The 18711-nt window shown below is 49.3% G+C and overlaps 6 protein-coding genes across 6 annotated transcripts; 2 read left to right on the top strand and 4 right to left on the bottom strand.

Annotated features, from left to right (window-relative positions):
• Nucleotides 1-388: 388 nt before the first annotated feature.
• Nucleotides 389-1551, bottom strand: LTR64_006996 (uncharacterized protein; the record flags this gene model as incomplete). The annotated part of the gene is made up of 2 exons (XM_064901321.1): nucleotides 389-745; nucleotides 793-1551. 2 exons carry the CDS (start codon nucleotides 1549-1551, stop codon nucleotides 389-391), a joined length of 1116 nt encoding a protein of 371 aa, XP_064752397.1.
• A 458-nt stretch (nucleotides 1552-2009) lies between these two features.
• On the bottom strand, nucleotides 2010-5726 carry LTR64_006997 (uncharacterized protein; the record flags this gene model as incomplete). The annotated part of the gene is made up of 1 exon (XM_064901322.1): nucleotides 2010-5726. One exon carries the CDS (start codon nucleotides 5724-5726, stop codon nucleotides 2010-2012), a length of 3717 nt encoding a protein of 1238 aa, XP_064752398.1.
• A 1327-nt stretch (nucleotides 5727-7053) lies between these two features.
• Nucleotides 7054-7936, bottom strand: LTR64_006998 (uncharacterized protein; the record flags this gene model as incomplete). The annotated part of the gene is made up of 2 exons (XM_064901323.1): nucleotides 7054-7866; nucleotides 7889-7936. The coding sequence occupies 2 exons, from the start codon at nucleotides 7934-7936 to the stop codon at nucleotides 7054-7056; spliced, it is 861 nt and encodes a 286-aa protein (XP_064752399.1).
• Nucleotides 7937-8470: 534 nt separating this feature from the next.
• LTR64_006999 (uncharacterized protein) lies at nucleotides 8471-9310 on the top strand (the record flags this gene model as incomplete). Its single annotated transcript, XM_064901324.1, has 1 exon — nucleotides 8471-9310. The coding sequence occupies one exon, from the start codon at nucleotides 8471-8473 to the stop codon at nucleotides 9308-9310; it is 840 nt and encodes a 279-aa protein (XP_064752400.1).
• A 153-nt stretch (nucleotides 9311-9463) lies between these two features.
• RIC1 (WD40 repeat protein) lies at nucleotides 9464-12769 on the bottom strand (the record flags this gene model as incomplete). The annotated part of the gene is made up of 1 exon (XM_064901325.1): nucleotides 9464-12769. One exon carries the CDS (start codon nucleotides 12767-12769, stop codon nucleotides 9464-9466), a length of 3306 nt encoding a protein of 1101 aa, XP_064752401.1.
• Nucleotides 12770-16167: 3398 nt separating this feature from the next.
• On the top strand, nucleotides 16168-18539 carry LTR64_007001 (uncharacterized protein; the record flags this gene model as incomplete). Its single annotated transcript, XM_064901326.1, has 2 exons — nucleotides 16168-16177; nucleotides 16411-18539. The coding sequence occupies 2 exons, from the start codon at nucleotides 16168-16170 to the stop codon at nucleotides 18537-18539; spliced, it is 2139 nt and encodes a 712-aa protein (XP_064752402.1).
• Nucleotides 18540-18711: the final 172 nt, after the last annotated feature.

Consider the following 18711-nt stretch of genomic DNA (forward strand, 5'->3'; position numbering starts at 1 on the left):
GTGAAAAGAAGTTGAAGCAGGTACGACTGAAGAAACTGAAATTGTGAAACTCAGCAAGAGTGATCGTCCTGCTTGTTGTTCAGAGTGTTTGCTGCTGTGCTGATACGAAGATAACCAAGAATTGTAATTTCATCCACGCAGCCTGCCGGTCATCCATAGCGGGTAGTGATCTGACTCCCAAAACGCCTCGCTATGCTGTAGAATCGTCTTCAAATTTCATTCAAAGTTCCAAGATGCCGTCGTGCCTGTCTCAAAGCACACAAAAGACTGGCCGACCCCTTGTGCTAGTGTCAATGTGGCAGAAATGCAAGTAAGCTCAATGTCAGAAGAAAAAAGCACGCCGTCCTTTCTGATGCTCCAAAGCAAAATCTAGGCGGTCGTCCGTCCGTCATCCCATCGTGTCAACATCCTCAAAGTCATCATCTTCCCCTTCACTCTTCATGTCCATATCTGACTCTTCCATCTTCGGTGCTTCTCCAAGAGCGTTCAACAGAGCATCGTCATCAACCTTGAGGTCAGGCTTAAGCTCCCATTTACCATTGAAATCGCCAGCTCGGTGCATGACTGCGATATCTTCCAAACAGTTTTTGATCGATTGCTCGGGTTGTCTGAGCGCCAGGCGTAGATCTCGAAGACCCCAGTATTTGTGTTGACGGAAGAGATCGAGGATTTTGGGAATGACCACGGCCTTATCCTCTTGTGTTGTGCGATTTTCTTTGGCTGCAGCTCTTTTGTTCTGTCCAGACTAGATCTCGTTAGCATGACTCGACAAGCTAGACGCGCAACACTGACCCTGACAATGTTTTGTCTTTCCGAAGCAGTGACCATGGAGCCATAGTGCAATTTAGCATCCATATCGTCCTTGATCTCAATAGCGGCTTTCTCCTTGACTTTCAGCGCGTCTCGTGTCCTTTCGCCGTCAAGACGTCTGTGTTCGGCGTTGTCTACAGCTGCAGCCTCGAATTCCTGAAATACTGTTCCTGACAACGCCGTGATTTTAGGAATTGGTTTGCGCTGGTAAGGTGTATATCTCCCTTTACTCTCCTTTCTCTTCTCATCCTTGATTCCCTGTTCATACAACTGTGACCGACCCTGCCCAGGGTTCCCATCCTCGTCAATATCGTCCCAGAAGCTTGCTCTCGGCTTGTAACCTGGCTTATTCTTCTCCGAGAACATCAGTACTTGACCAGGTCGTTTTATCTTCCTTGTTGGACCAGTCTGCTTCTTCAGTACGTATTCCTTCTCAAGGCTCTGAAAGTTTTGCGCATTGTTCAGCATCAAGCTGACTCGTTCAGGATTGTCGAATGCGCCCTCCACTCGTATCGTGCCGATTTCGATCTCGTCATCGTCGTTGGCGTTCTCGAGAGCTTCCCATAGGTACTTTGGTAGTTTTGACATCCATAGTATCTTGTGCGCGTTCTCTGTGTTGAGTTCTGGGTCATCCTCTACATCGTCTGCGTATTGCTCAGACGCAGCTGAGGGTGAATTGACATCTTCCATCTTGACATTGTGGTCGCCCTCGAACTTGATGGTTGGTATCGAAGACGCCATGATTGAAGGAGTTATTGGGTGCTAAAGAAGGCGCAGACGCAACGTCGTGCGCAAAGAAGAGATTCGCTGCGGAACATGGAGGATCGGGAAACGTTGGTCGAGATACAGGTACATGGCCCACGAACTTCTGTTCGGGGTTGCGCTTTGATGTCACTCGCTGATGCGTGATCGAATACAGGCTAGCTCGTCACCAACTCACGTGATGAACGGTTACAGATCTGACTACGAAGTGATAGCTGTAGTGGCAGAGTGGATCTCATAGTTCACAATATGGTAAATTGTAGAGGGCATGGCAGCTGATTGAGCCACTGGAGAAAACATCAACTGTGAGCTGGCTGAAATCACGATAGACCACGTGACCTAAATCCTGAATGAACTCCTCGCTATGCATTTGAGTAAACCTCAACCTGGTCCTTGATTAGAAAAAGCTCGAATATGCTGACGCTTCTGCTCCCACCTCATGACAATTGCATCGCATCACCATTCGTCAGGCGCAACGTCTCATCCTTCTTGCTGCGATCAATGACCAGCTTTGACCCCTGGTAGCTTTTCTCCGGCTCCTCATCACTTTCGTCTTCACTTTCGTGGCCGTATTCGAAGTCACCTCTTTCAATTCGACTACACCGATCCAGTACTCTTTGATATTCTCGTCTGAAATCGTCCAGAGTCACAACAACTCTTGTGCGCTTCCGCCTAGGATCCTGGTCGTCACTGTCCGGCTCATGTAGTCTCTTCAACCCTTTCGCATGACTCGCAAGTCGTGGATTCTCTGCACTGTCTGTCACAATATACGCCTCATCCTCTTTCACGCAGGTCATAGTGTTGATAATGGCTAGCAGTGCATGTCTCAGGCTAGTAGCCTTAGGGTCACTTCTAGCCCGACCTGACTTCTGTATGAGGCGCAGTCGATCAAAGAGCACGGAAACAGCACCTCGATAGTCCTTCTTGAAAAGTCTCAACGCGTGCAAGATACTCAGGTAGTCGGTGGGCGTGTTCGATAGCCACAGGCCGCCAGCTGAAGGGATCGAGGTCTGCTTCTTAGCCAATGAGGCAAGATGGTGGTCAACGTGGTTCGCAAGGTTCGGATGGGTTGAAAGTGGCAGGTCTTGAATTTGTTTAACGACACCGAGGGAGTCCGAAAGTGACGAGGCTGAGTCGAGCATCGTGTTGACTAGGTCTGTCGCTGAAGTTCGCTGTAGTACTAAATCCGAGAATCGTACAAGTGCGTCACAAGCCTGTTCGAAACGGGCGCATTTGAGCTCCGAGTTAAACAACCGCAGAAGCACGCTCTGTCTAAAGTTCGGCAGAGGCTCACCGTCTTCTGACTCGAGGGCGTCTAAGGTGCGCCGAGCGACATCAGCAGCTTCGTTGAACGCCTTCGCTTCTTCGAAGAGTGTCACTATATGCTGCAAGTAGAGTGGTAGACCACCATAAAAGCATGCTGCCTCTTGAGCAGTGAGCAGGCCACACGAAAATTCATCTAGCTTACCCAAAGCTTTGCCTCTGGCAAGGCTATCAGCTGCTTCCTGAAAGTACAAGCTGGCTTCTTTGTAGTTGCCAAGGGCGAGACTGAGTCGGCCTTTTATGTACGTTGAGAATGCTGTAGGTGGTTGAAACTTGAGAAAATCACTGGCCAATTCGACCTCTCCATGCTTCAGCAGATTGCATTGAAAATAGACGGCAGCTTCTCCAGGAGGAAGATCCGACTCACCAGACACAAATTCCAGATTGTCCATGATGTGCTGAGTAAGCACGAAAGGCATAGGATGGTGGTCGGTTGATTGGGGACGGCATATCTGTGCATATATGTCCTGCAAGATTGACATAGGTGCTGCTTTATTGTCTCCTGACGTTGATTTCTTCGATCTGTAGTGCGTTGCAAGCCACAAGTTCCGCTCCTGGGTTCGCAGGCGTAACACTAACTCGTCAAAGAAGCGGCATGTGTTGAACTGTTCGTTTCCGTCAAGGAAAATGACCACAGCAAGCAGGCTAAGAAGTGCCTGCCGAGTAGCAACGATTTCTTTCAGCAGAGCCGCAAAAGTGAGATCGAGGCCAAATTCTGTTTTGGTGTGATGCGGTTTTGTTCTTGTAACTTTATGCTCGACGATGAGCTTCAACAACAACGCATAAATATCGTTTGAAATAGCTTCTGCGCCTCCTATCTCGGACAGGTTCTTGTTAAGCTCTTTCTCAACATCATCGGGGACAGCGTTGGCGAAGTCGATCTCGTTGAAGAAGTTGACGATTCTGTCCGATGTTGGCAGGTCTGATTTGGTGTAAAGATCCTCATCGAGAGTTTGCCCGAAGTTGACAGCCAAGTCTGGTGGAAAAGAGCTGAAAAATTTTTGGGCTGCTGAGAGAACCACCACAGCCGGCACTGCTTCTTGTATATTGAACAGAAGCCTTCGATAAGGCCATCGACTGCGGACTATCTGAGGCATTAGTTCTATATCAGCAACTTCATTGGTGTCCAACAACTCCAGGTTGTTGCACTCTCGAACCTCGCAGCATAAATCGGCCATTGTAATCATGACCATGCCACTACTCGCGTCCAATGCCAGTGCCAGCGGTGCATATCTACCTTCGTTCAGGTTCTCGAGAATGCGCCAGAATTGCCGCCATTGTTGATCAGTGTCCACAGCATAACGATCATAGTCCATGGTGGACTCATCATAGCTGCGAAGCTTTACCTGTGATCCGATCAGGAGAGCGAGGCGTTCTCGAAGTGACTTTCGTCGATCACTAGCCGATAAGCGAGTGTCCAAAGCAGTCGAGTATTGGGCAAGTGCAGTCTCAATGGCTGCACTCGAGTAACGACGAGGAAACAAGAGGTAATCGAGCCATTTAGAGCTAACGTCGTGCGCATCAGTTGGCACAAAATCAGGTCCTGGAGATTTAGTGCTGACAGCTGAAACGCTCACCCACTCCTTCGACCACTGGCTGGAGATATCGGTGAAGCTGAAATTTAAGGTATAAACCTTGTGGTAATTGTGATTCCTCCACAGAACCCAGGCCTGCCAATCCTTGGTATGTTTGTCAAAGATCAGACGTAGACCAGTGAGAGACCAGACACTACTGCCTGAAGGATCTGGATCTGGTAGGGAAAGTACTGAGTTTGGCGCCATATCTTCAATGCTGAACAACTCAGCCTCGTCGGCAAAGGCGTTCTTCACACGCCAAAGTTTGATTTGACCTCCATTGAGAGGTGAGCATGTCAAAAGAATTCGTTCCTGCTTGTTGGTGCCCTCGAGGAATTGTATGTAACCTGGCTCAGCTGGGTTGAGCTGAACATTATCATGTGGATCTCTAGCTTGGTCTAGCAAATCCCTCGAATCTACCAGTCTACCTGAATCCAAGTGCCAAACTCGAAGAGTATGATTGAGGCAGGCAGTGAAGAGGTATTGACCAGATCTTATCATGGCATGAGTGGTATTGTGTGCTAGACGCATGCCTTCGAAGTCAATATCTGCATGCACTTTCCGACTGACAATGCTGAATAGTGCTGCGCCCCACGTCTTGTCATCATAGTTAATGTGCGTCCATTGTGAATCAGTGCCGTCTCTTTTCCAATGCTGCACCTTGCCGCTCGCAAAGGACACGAACAGGTCGTGAGGGTTGTCCACATGAAGCTGAAATGCTCGATCTATCGACAGGGAGGAAGCTCGAATGGGTGTGCACCAGGAACTGGTGTCTGGCGGAATAGACTTCGCATCCTGAAAGAACTTGATCTGTAGACGAAGTTCAAAAACCTCGTTCTCCTGCGTCAGGACAAAGATATGGAATTCACTGCCCGTACTCGAATCGCAGATGCTCACTCCTCGAGGTGATATCTGATCCTGGAATTCGAAGGCTAATGTCCTGTCGGCTTCACGATCTTTGTCGTTGCGCGCAAAGTCGACGTTGGAGATCTCGAGCACTCTCTGTTGCGAGACGACGCGCCAGGCAAAAGAGCGTGGGTAGGAAGATTCTCGTCGAATGAATACTGAGCTCGAGGCAGCTAGGTATTCTGCGGCGTAGCTCTTTTCGTCCACCGCCAATCGGTCATGTCTTTCAGGCTTCTTCGAGAACTTCGATCTGTCGTAGGAACCATTCGCTCTGGGTATCTGGATATCTGTATGGCTAGGCGAAGTAGTTGATTTGACCTCAATAGCTGTCTCTTTGTAGAGGTTGAGCATGATTGCGGGTACTTAAGGATCTTGCATACTTTGAAGGAGAGTGCCACACTGGGGAGATGTCTCTGTAGATCAAGAACCTAACAGGACGATTGTCAACAGTGTATCGTTGTATTGACTTCCATCACTTCACAGTTTGGCTGGTAAATTTCCAAGTGCAATCAATTCGCGTGACGAGAGCGCAACGCGTCAAGTGCCCGGACCCAGGATGCCTCAGGCATGAACTGCGGTCCTAAACATCGCGGATTGTGCATGCTCATTTAATCTCAAGCAAAAGCGGCTGCATCAACCTCTTCGTTCTGGGAGGTCGTTGACTGGATATATATCGACAGTCATGTCTCGTCCTGTAGTTTCGAAAACATGCCAACGGTGTCGAGCGCATATATCAAAAGTCCAACGCAGCCTCTTCTCGAGCTCATCACAACAGCAAGCTGATCCACCTGCTCGAGGCAAGTTTACTACATACACACCCGAAGGCACTGGCACCAGACCATCAACAAAACTAGACGAGCTAGCCAGAGTCGCTGAAAGCGAAGCACGACACAGACCACGAGCAGGTGTTGGTCCTGACGAGCCATACCACCTCAATCTATACACTCACAAGCACAACACACATATCACCTTCACACATCCCTCGCGCGACCCTATCCTGTCGTTTTCGTCGGGCAACATTGGTCTCAAAAAGGCTCAGAGAGGCACGTACGATGCCGGGTATCAGCTAGCATCATACACATTTCGCAAAATCACAGAAATCAATTGGAGGATAGGAGGCAAGAAGGCCGGTACCACACCAATCACTCTCAACGACCCAGATGTCAGGAGAAGAGGGATTGAGCTGATATTTCGCGGTTATGGCAATGGAAGAGAAGCGTTCCAGAAAGCACTACTGGGACAAGAAGGAAGGATGATTAAACCAATAGTGAAGAAAGTAACTGATGCTACAAGGTCCAAATTTGGTGGTGCAAGAAGTCCTCACGTCAGGAGGCTGGGTTAATATGCAATTACATGTTGTACTATTTATGGATCAGAACAGGAGGTTGTATATCCGGCTATAATACCGTCTCTGCAATTCTCCTGGCTAAAGCATGCCATTCCTCCTATCCTTACAGCAGAGCTCAGGAGATTCAGGAACATGCATACGGTCAAGTCCTACTATAAGAAACCCTCCAGTGTCCGGTTTTTCTTTGATGCTTCATTCCTCGTCCTTACGACTACTGGTTCCCCGCATAGATTTGCAACAGTAGATATCCTGCGAGAAACAGGCTTTCGATTTCGTGCTAGATTCAAATCAAAAAGACCTGGATATTCGTCGCAAGATCTCGTCCATAGTTCACAATGATGACAGATATGGATACTGTCGAAATCCCTCATCTGTCCACCCAGCAACGCCCTCTTTCTCTCGCCGTCTATTGATCTCATCCTCGTCATCCATCTCAATCAAGGCTCTCAGCATATCCTCCAGCTGATCAAGGTCAACCTCATGCTCATGAACAGTCATGCTAGGACGTTCCTTGCCCGTATTGCGAAGAAATCGCCATCGAACACGGCCCATCTCAAGGTCGATCGCGTCAGACCCTCCTCGGCCAAATCCACCTTGCTGCACCAATTGATTTAGGACAGGATGGTATAATAATATCTGGCGGGCAAAGTCGCATAGTCGGAGCGCCTCCTTTCGAGTCCGTCTACTTCCACGATTAGTGAGAGCTATGGTCTGGTATGCTTCGACCTCTAGCGCTTCGAGGTTCGAGAACCTCAGTCTCCTGGATCTGGGAGGACTTGCGCCTAGGTCGAACCCTGAGGCAGGCGAATCTGCTATCATGGAGTCTATTCGACCTTGAAACCCTGGTTCAGTTTTGAGCTCAACGCCAGGTAGGACGAGAGAAGAGCGCAACTTCGGCTCATTCTCCTGTATGTCTAAGATCAAACTGCTAATAAGCGAGGAGAGGTCATCCGCGTCGACAGATATGCGCTTGATCAAGCCAAAATTGTCGGTTCCTATCTGACTTGCGAGTGCTTCGAGACGACAGGACGCCTTCCATGTAGGCTGAGCATACAGCAACGGGAGAGCTTCGGCAGCGATTTGTTTGCATAGTAGAAGCAACGTAACTGTGATGCGCTTAGCTTGCTGGCTCATAAAGATATTCTGAAACCCTGATCTAATGAACAATGAGCGCATGATTAATGGGGCTGGTGGAGCGAGTAGGAGCGACCATATTTGTAGGCGAATCTCTAAGGGTAGAGCGAGCAGGGCACATTCGAGATCCATAGTGAACAAAGGTGTTGATATCACGAAACTATCGCTATTTTACAGCTTTGGTAAACGTCTGACAGGGTGAGGAGGAAGAAGGACGAAATCGTAAAGTGTATTGCGGACGTCTTCCTCTATCCAGCCGGAAAGGGTTCACTGTTTTCCCGTGTGTGCTTCAAGTACTATCCAGTATATCCAGGTTCAACCACGAATCAAGAGACTTCATTCTTACAAACACATACTTGGAACTTCTACACAATCACCACCAACAGAGTCTTCACGGCCCACAACTGACGCTGGCGAGGATAAAGGCTAGATCCTCGCAAGTAACATACTGCCGAAGATCCCAGCATCCATGACCAGAAGTTCAGGCAAGATGTTCTAAAAATAATTATCAGAAAAGCAGAATCATCTTAATATATAAGTTGGAATTACAAAACTCTCTGGCCAGGCACGGGTACATTCAGGCAATTCGAGGGTTTCAAGAAAACTTATCACCATGCCACAATCGCTACATCCATCATCACAAACTCTCTCAGCCTCTCGATCAAACACACCCGACCCCTCAATGACCCTCACCCTCCCACGCATACTATGTCTCCACGGCGGCGGCGTCAACGCATCAATATTCCGCAACCAAATGCGCGCGTTCCTAACCCATCCACAACTAGCACCTCGCTTCCGCTTCGTCTTCGTCGAGGCCCCGTTCTTCTGCGATGAGGGCATAGGAATCTACCCGGTCTACGCGAACTGGGGTCCCTTCCGACGATGGAGTCGCTGGCTCAAAACCCATGAGGAAATCGATGCCTCAACCTGCATGCATGAGATCATATACGGAGTCGAGCAGGGCATGAAGGCTGACGAGGGTAAGGGCGAGTTCGTCGGTGTGCTGGGGTTCAGTCAGGGTGCCAAAGTGGCCTGTAGTCTGCTATTGAAGCAGCAGCTGGATGAGGCTGCAGGAATTGAGGTTCCGAGAGATAGTCTGCTAGGTAAATTTCGTTTTGGGATCATTATGGCGGGACGAGCGCCGTTACTGGCACTGAATGAGGAGATGGAGCAGATGAAGTTCTTGCAGAGTGCGGCTGGATTGCCAGATGAGGCTGATATGGATGCGATATTTGAGGCGCCGGAACATAAACTGAGATTGCCAACGGTTCATGTGCATGGGCTCCGGGACGAGGGACTTGAACTGCATAGGCGATGTGTCGAGGATTATTGCGCTGCGGGCACGACCGTGGTTGTAGAATGGGACGGACCACATCGGATACCGATCAAGAAAGTGGATGTTGAAATGGTTGTGGAGGCGTTCGTTGAACTTGCAGACGAGTACAGTGTCTGAGCAAAACCTTCACCTTAACCAAAAAATCGAGCCAGGACACACAGTACCTCTTCTGCTCGAACAAACAAAAATGAAAGGTCATCGACACAAGCTCTATAACGGGACATTGCGGTGCACAACACTTCAGGGATCTCTGATAGCCTACATATACAGCTACGACAAGTCCTGTGGACTGGCGGAAAAATAATCGCCAGCACTACTCCGACTAACTACACCTTCACTCTCAGCTCCAGCCGACTTCGGCTCCTCCGCCAGCAACCTAGTAAGTCTAATATCCAATTTACCCAGTGTCTGTGGTTTAGGATGCGCTGTTTCCGCCTGTTGTAAAGCAATATTACGGCTCGACAACCTCGCCCGTTGAGGTTGCAGGTACACGTTATTCCCACGAAAGCCTACTTTCTGAACCACTCGCCTTAATGTGTCTCCTCGTGGATCTATACCTATCATGAACCGAGCTAGCTCTGAACAAAGTTCATAGTCGCTCTTCGCCTTGGCCAAGCTCATCAGGCGCACTACCTGCTCTTCGAAGCCTCGAGGATCTGCAGCATCCTGTCTTTCGTCGGCCGTCTCCTCTTGCTCTTCTTCAAAAGTCTGCATGACTATGAGATATCCACTGGCTGTCTTCAAATCGTTTAAAGCTAGTGCCTGTTCGAACATGGTTTCAGGCGACGGGAGATGGGCAAACAGATATTGCCAGAAAGAGAACTCGGTCTTTCGTACACATTGTACTATAGTCGCGAGATAGGTTTCCGGGGACAGTGCCATCTGTAAGAAAGAAAGAATCGCTGGTAGTGGTTCCTGGGTAGCAGTTGAGGTGCTTTCGTTTCTTCTACGATCCGCTTCGTCGTCAAGCACAATGTGAAGCAGGATCTCCAATGCGTGCGGAAAATACGTCAAGTCCTGATACTGATGAGCGATTGCGAAGGCGACAGAAGTATCATTCGCTTCCAAAAGTTGGTATCTGAGGACGTAAGGCAGGAAAAGCTGAGTTCTGATCGTTGTCCTGAATTGTGCAAAGTTCACATCTCGACGCTGTAAATTTTCAGAGTCAATGCCAAGGACTACTCCCTTGTTCAACAGGATAGAGAGTGGGTAGAAGTCAAGCGGTATCGACAATAACGATTGTTTCGAGGTCGCAAGTCCTGTCATGGAGTGCAAGAGATCCTGTACATCGGACCACAAACAGAGATTTTCACCTGTAAAGATCCAGAGCGAGTCTCGCAAAGAGTAATGCATACTGTTCTGTCTGAAACCAAGGATTGAGCCGGGCGATGGCGTCGGTGGAGCAGACTCGCCTAGTACATTCGCAAAATTGAAGTAAATCTGATCCCTCATGAGGATATAGTACTCGACCTGATGTGCAATGACCCTCATGTCATACTTCACAGCATTTTCAGGTGTTCGCGAGGGATGCAGAAGGACCAATTTGTCGTCTATCAGAAATAGTACCGCGGCGTGCTCAACATCCCTGGAAGGATCTCCGTTTCGCAATTGCTGCTCTGGAAGCACCCAGCTGACTGATCTAACTCTACTTGGTGCTCGTACAAGACCATGAAAGGCGATTTGGCCAACTTGAAGTAATTGTGCACTTCGGTCTGTAACATTGACGATGTAATGGTAGAGCACGTTCTCATACGTGTAAACAAGCAGTGAATCTTCTCCCGATGGTCCCACGAACACGATAGGCATGGCAAAAGATTCTGCATGCAAGGGAGCACGACCAAGATCTTGATCTCGAGAGTACAGTCGTAAGTCATAACCTTGCGCATGTTCTGTAGCGACAGCAAGAACGTGATTGAACCAGCACATACCACCACGCACAGCGAAAGAGTTCTCCACAGCATAATCAGAGAAAGTCCTCCATCGACCGCTAGTGACACTGTAGTGAGCCAGGCCGCGGCGGCCGGCGACAGCAATGTATCTGCCATCCTGCGATACCACTGCTGTCCGGATTGGCCACTGACTATGCAGGTAACTCGAAGGGTATTGGGCATGATGCCACAATGAAGCCTCATTGGATATCGAGGTGAGATCAGGCAGCTCGTGTCCACGATATACAGCCAGCTCTCGCGGAGTCTGGTGTAGAGCCCGGACCAAGTTCGCACAGGCGAAGCATCCTACTGCCGCACTTCTTGAAAAGTCAAGCTTCCAGATACGTGAGTCTTGAGGAGTAGTCAGCAGCAGCTCGGATCCGCCACTGAGCCAATTGGCAGTTTGTATATGTAGCAACCAGTTCTCGTTGTTGTTCTCAGCATGTGCAGCATTCGCAGTGAATGTCGAAGCCAATTCTCTCCCGAACACACTCCAAGACATCCAGCCTGACTCAAAGCCAGCGAAGAGGCAGTACCCATCCGGCGACCACACTAAGCTAGTGACTCTAAGTGTACCTGTTGGTGATGTGTTGGTTTTGAACGTGTGGGATAGTGGTATGTTTCCCGCATAGTCCTTCGCTGCGAAACATAATATCTTGCCGTTCTTGGTAGCTACTGCGATGAGAGAGAAACGAGCGTTGATGGCAGCAATCAGTGCCTCCTCACCTTCTCCAGACGGTAAATGAAATCTGTACCCATCAAAGATTCTGGATGCTGGTACCACTGAAGAAGCTGATGACTGCGAGCTCTCCGCAGAGGACGTTCTGCTTAGGATCTGCGGACGAACTCTTCGTACAGCATAGGTTGACCCATGGTCGCCTATCCATACAGACAGGTTCATAGCACGATCGTGCGTCATGTGTGAGATAGTCGTCTTGTTCTCGATCCATTGCATCTTGCTCATGAGCTGGGTTGAGGTCTGATGGAGACCTTTGTGAGTTTCCCATTTGATGCATTGCACAGCCGGAGGCTTGACAGTCACGATTACGAGATCTTGGTCAGTGGCTATGATAGAGCTTATGCCAGCGTCAATTTTTATTGTCTTTCGAAATCTCAGAACGACCTCTGCTAATCCTGAGGCGTCGGACGTGCCAAAAGTGCGTGCAACGCTCTGTTTTTTTGTCTGGCTTTCTGGCGTACGTTGTTGGAGTACTCGAACGTTGGGATCAGTTTCAATCGCATACAGAATCAGAAATCCTAAAGACGTATGTAGCACAATAAGACTGCCATCTGGGCGGAAGTGCATTCCGATATTATCGCCATAACTGGCCACGGACTTTTCAGAACGTCGTAAAGATACCAACAGTACAGTTGGTTTAACTGACCATAGAGCAAGAACGTTTTTCGTCAGAGTCGCAAAGAGGTGCTCACTCCTAGTAACCCTCACATCAATGATCGAACTTGTCGTAGACTCTCGCTCGTGTTCGTCCGTCTTGAAAGCGCGCGCAGCATCCTGTGAGGACTCAAATTCCTTGCTTGCGCTGTCATTTTCGCGTCGCGCTTCAGGCGAGGTGCTATCACCAGCATTCGAATGAGTCTCTGCTAGGTGATGTGCAAAAACCTGAGGCACGCCATATGGCCAATACATATCTCACAATTTCGGCACTCGTCCTGTCGTTCATCTTCAATGCTTATTTGGTCCAGGATATTGAGGTACGAACGAAAGAGTGCACTGGAGGAGACCACATGAGGGATATGGATAGGCTATCCGCCTCACAGTTGAGACTGGTCGGAAGCACTCATATGTCAGCACTTGTGCGCTATCCAAGTATATCCAAGTCAGACAGAGAAGTAAGAACTCGCTATGTCGCACAGCAATGTTGAAGCACGATTGGTTGTCGATTTTTGACATCTGGCCTTCAAAGAGGCACAATTGTTCAGCGGTCGTGCTTGCCCCCAGAGCAGAAGCTCACGTGATCTAAACCTGTCACACGACGACAAGGTCGGCCTTTCCTCTCCTTTCACTTCACGGCATATCTTTAGTCACGATTACCAGGACGCATACACTTGGCAATCTTGCCAGATCTCAGATGTTCTCAGACGTGAATTCCGTCTTGAAAAGGATACCAAAAAATGTACTCACGGTTGCAATTACCATGGTCCTCAACTCCGTCTCGAGCAGAAGTTGCTTATAGGGCTGCCGGACTTGTCAAGACTCAAGGTACTATCTACTTACTTCCTCCGGGTATCGATGCATTAAGAGACACGTTCAACGTGCCTCCAAGGTCGAAGACAAGGATGTCCTCAGGTGCCTGTGCTCTTTGCAAACACTTTGAGAGAGGTGGGGCTTCAAGTGAACATGGGAGGAAGCATCCTTATTGGCCACTACCTGTAGGTAGCAACGAAAATAAGACCAGACTCGCATCAGAAGCCTTGCAGAGAATGCTGGAAACTGTGGCTTGGAGGAACGTGATGATGCTACATCGTGGAGTAGCAGTATACGAAATCAGGAATGGTCAAGGTTATGGCATGCGATGGACGTTACATATTACCGAGGACCAGAGCAATGGAGACGTTCAACCGAAGCAGATTCATCAGGGTAGCCAAGATCGGGTAGAGCCAAATGACAGTGACGCCAGAGTTAAAGCAGAAGACCCTAGCAAGGTTGACGAGCAGGGAAAATCCGAAGCGGAAAAGCATTGGAGAATTGAGAAGCTTACGTTTCGTGGATTTCTTGAGCCGATTGAAGAAGTTGAGCTCGATTGAACACTACCCGTGGTCATGCAATCACGAAAGAGTGATTATGCCATCCGCAAATGGTAGACTGGACTGCCTAAACAAGATACGTCACCGTGAAAACAGCGAAGCTTCGAGGAAGAAGACATCCTGTAGGTCAATCACGAGCGACGCGGATGAGAGTAGTCGATATTCTATTCTAGCTTTGAGCTAACGTGCCTGCAGCCTCTTCAGTCGTTGCATACTCTCACTCACACCCCATCCAGTCTGCAAAAGACCACCAATGTCCTCAATTTCCATACCCATCGTCTCCGGGTAGCAACACCAGATCGCTATCCAACCAAGAACGCAGACCATAGCATATACTGCGAACGTCCAGCTTGGTGTGAGGTGCTGCATCATTGGCAGAAAGGTCAAACCAACGATGGTATTCAAGCCCCAGTTGGTTGCAGTTGATAGACTTGAGCCTAGAGAGCGTACAGAAAGTGGGAAGAGCTCGGACTGTTGCCATGGTACAGGACCTAGACCGGTGGCGTAAGAGGATACATAGAGCATGATTGCAACTAGAATGAGATGGGTTGGCCATGTTGGAGTGTCAGATGTTGCAGGTGTAGGCACAGTAGACACATCCTGGGTTGGCAGATCAACGAAGCGGAACATCACAGCAGCCAGGAGCAGACTGACAACCATGATTGGTATAGTATAGAGCAAACTCCTTCTCCTTCCAAGTCGATCGATGAGATAGAAAGCCACGACTGTGAATGCAAAATTGGTCAGGGCGACGACAAGACTGGTCAGAGTCGGCGAAGGGAAACCAAGCTGGCTGAAGATTGTGGCGGAGAAGTACATGAGCCTAAAGTCGCGGGCTTAGTCTCGTCCAACGACACGGGATAGATACTTACGAGTTGAAACCGCATGCTTGTTGCAGACCTTGCAAGAGACATGCAATGGTCAAAGCTCGTGCATGTGGTGGATGGAATAGCAGGGAAGAAAATGTAGCCATGAACTTCGAGCTGGTTGAGTCCAGATCTGCATGCGACTTTAGTGATACAGCAGCTTCCTCTTCTTGCAAGATCTCTTTCCTGATCGCACCTAATGTGGTATCGACTGTCGTTTCGAGATCAGAAGTAGTTTTATTGTAAACCCTCATGAGTATGTGCCTAGCTCTTTCTTCCTTCCCCATCCGCGCGAGATATCTTGGTGTTTCCGGCATGACTACCACCATGAAGATCTGCAACACAGCTGGCGAAGCTCCCACACCAACCATCCAACGCCAACCACCGGGCATGGTGGAGAGTATCCAGCCAACAATATATGCTACAGCTTGTCCTCCGGTAATGAATAGGAGTTGTACAGTGGTTAGACGTCCCCTCAGATGTCCAGGTGCGAGTTCAGCAATGTATAAAGGAACAATCAAAGATCCGCAGCCAATTGCAAGGCCCACGACAGATCTACCAAAGATCATGCCTGAGACACTGGTAGTGGAGGCTTGCCATAATGCGCCAGCAGCAAAGAGGACGTCTGAGCCTACTATAACATTCTTTCTGCCATATCGATCGGCCAGTATACCAGCAACTGGACTCGCGACCAGAGCAAAGAAACTCGTCGAGGCAGTAATTAGACCTTTATCGAGGCTCGTAAGGTGTCTGTCGGAGAGGTCGGTGCCAATAGAGACAAGAGTGCTTGAGATTACTCCAGTGTCGTATCCGAACAACAAACCACCAACGCAAGCTGCGATGGTCAACAGCCATATGAAGCTGTTTGAGCCTGAAATTTGTGGTGTCTGAACTGTACCAACTTGTTCATACTGATGCTCGTGTGTGATGAGGGGGGCGGTAGACGCTGGCTCTCGCTCGACATACGAGGTGTCCAGATCTGTCATTTCCACCTCTTCACGACCGTCATTATACAAAGACTTGTCTACATTGTCAGGCATGGAAGAGTCAATAGAAACGCCATGACCATTGACCTGGGACGATCAAGTGGACATTCCGCGTGGTACAATCGATTCACGCGTTGGCAGCGGCAGGTACCAACGAAGATCGATCGCGCCAGGCTTTATGTAGATTAGCTTGCCTGTAGGTCTTCGCCTAAACAGGGCAGCGTTCGCCGATGATGTGCCAATCATGGGACGGAATCTTCCTAGTCGCACGACTACTCGAGTGTTTTTATCACGAATTGTGCAAGCGCTTCGATGGGTGTCACATATGCCTCCAGTATCCGATTACTACAATTGACAGATCAGAACAATTATCTGCATGAGTACGACATCCTTACGAGCCGCGGCTCATGCTTTTGATGTGAAGAAAAATGGACGGAAGTAAGTACGGTAAATGACCTAGCTCCGAGTTTGAAGAGCTATTCCAAAAGACGTTAGACCTCCAAGATGCCTCGGTCCATGTGAAGTGACGCCGTCACTGAAGAAGTCAGAGCTGCGATTTGATCTCTCTCAGCCCTGACTCTCTGTCTTGTTCTATCTACTTGTCAAAGTAATAGACCAGAGTCCATATCTCGATCCTTAACTCGAGTTGTAGGACAATATGTCTAATCCAGATTGGGTCAAAGCTCTGCGCGAGTCCGGCAGGTCAGGGAAGAAATGCTTGGAGCTCGAGCGAGAAAAGTCCAACGTCGATGTCGACAAATTGGCTTCTTTCATGTTCACCAATGAAGCTATGGAGAGAAATGAAAGGCTGTTAGACGTCCTGAAGGCCGACCCGGTGTTCGATAAAACACAGAATTACTTTCGTGGACGCGAAGCCCGGATCGAGGCTTCTCTTGCTCGCGGCAAGAGACTGAGGCAGCTGCAAGTCAAGCACAATTGGTCCAAGGAAGAATACAACACAGCCAACGAACTCATTAGTGAACCCACTCCATACGGACTACACGCGTCTATGTTCCTTATCACTCTGCGAGAGCAAGGTACTCCTGAACAACACGAGAGGTTTTTGAAGAAAGCTGAGGCTTATGAGTACATCGGCTGCTATGCTCAGACCGAGCTGGGTCACGGTTCCAACGTAAGAGGCCTGGAGACCACTGCAACATGGAATCCAGATGACAAGACTTTCATACTGCATTCGCCCCATCTAACCTCCTCCAAGTGGTGGATCGGGTCTCTTGGCAAGGTCGCCAACCATGCTGTTGTCATGGCACAGCTCATCATCGGAGGCAAGCCATATGGTCCTCACCCCTTCGTCGTTCAGATCAGAGACCTCAAAACTCATGAGCCACTTGAAAATATACATGTTGGCGATATTGGTCCTAAATTCGGCTACAATACAATGGACAATGGTTTCCTGTTGTTCAACAAGGTAAAGATCCCACATGCGAATATGCTCGCCCGATTTTCAGGTGTTGATCCGAACTCCAACAAGTACGTCCGACCTTCGAACCCATCTCTCGTCTATGGCACTCTTACCTGGGTCCGCTCGAATATTGTTCTCCAGTCTGGCTCCGTCCTTGCTCGTGGTGTCACCATCGCTGTGAGATACTGTTCCGTCCGTCGTCAATTCACTGACCGCGATGCGCCTGAAGATGAGGTTCGAGAAAACCAAGTGATCAACTACACTATGGTCCAGCAGCGGCTATTCCCACTTCTTGCCGCTTGTTTTGCTTTGCACTTCACTGGTCGAGGTATGATTGAGCTATACGATGCCAACCAGGCAGCCATGAAGAGGAAGGAGAATCCTGGCAAAGTCTCCGAGGACAGCAACCAGACAGGACGAAGTGCTGGTCCAGAAGAGCTCAACCCTGGCGCGGACCTGCTTGCGGATCTACATTCCACGTCTTGTGCCTTGAAATCCTACGCCTCAACTGTTGCAGGTGAAGGTCTTGAAGTCTGCCGTCGTGCCTGTGGAGGCCACGGCTATTCGTCCTTCTCGGGTATCGGCTCTTGGTATGCTGACTACCTGCCAACCTTGACATGGGAGGGTGACAACTACATGCTCACCCAACAGGTCTCTCGCTACTTGCTCAAGTCAGCCAGAGCAGTCCTCAAGAACGCAAGCAAGGCCGGCAACTTCAACGCCGTCAAAGGCGATAACGACACAACAGCAATCCTCAAGACATACAAACGCCGCATGGACATCGGCGCAGGCTTTGACGTGCTCGGTAACGACGAAGACCTCGTTGCAGCTTACGCCTGGCGTGTCGGCTACCTCACCTTCCAAGCCCTACAACATCGAGACGAAGAGAAGAGATCCTGGAACTCTCTCCTCGTCGACTTCTTCCGTCTCTCCACAGCTCACGCTCAATACATGGTTGTGAAGAACTTTCACGGCGCACTAGCCTCATCATCTCTCCAGTCGTCCCTCCCTACCGCGACCAAGGACGTTCTGCACAGCCTCTTCCGCCTCTATGCCCTCCACACTCTCGAGAAAGAAAGTAGTGAGTTCTTTCAGAGCGCTGCCTGCACAATCCGTCAGATCCAGCTTGCTCGTACCAAGACTGTGCCTCAGTTGATGACTGATATCCGACCGCATGCTGTACGATTGGTCGACAGCTGGAAATTCTCGGACTGGTTGCTCGATAGTAGCTTGGGAAGATATGATGGTGCTGTGTATGAGGATATGTTCAAGAGGGCGAGTGAGGATAACCCGCTGAACAAGGTCGTGTTCGATCCATACCCTGATAGTGGTGTGCTGTTCAAGAAGGACGAGAGGAGTAGCATGAAGAGTAAGTTGTAGGTGGATGGGCAGTCAATGTTGTTGTGCGGATAGGCTAGAAATTTGTTTGATGTGTTTGAGTTCATACGTGTATAGCAACGACACGAGTAGGACTGTGGTCCTTGCAATTGGCGCACGGTCTCTCAAAAGCTATTGAAGATGTCAATAGCAAGTAGCAGGAACGAAGGCTTGC

This window comes from Lithohypha guttulata (assembly GCF_036872675.1).
Source record: "Lithohypha guttulata strain CCFEE 5908 chromosome Unknown scaffold_5, whole genome shotgun sequence".
In the NCBI taxonomy this organism is placed as follows: Eukaryota; Fungi; Ascomycota; class Eurotiomycetes; order Chaetothyriales; family Trichomeriaceae; genus Lithohypha; species Lithohypha guttulata.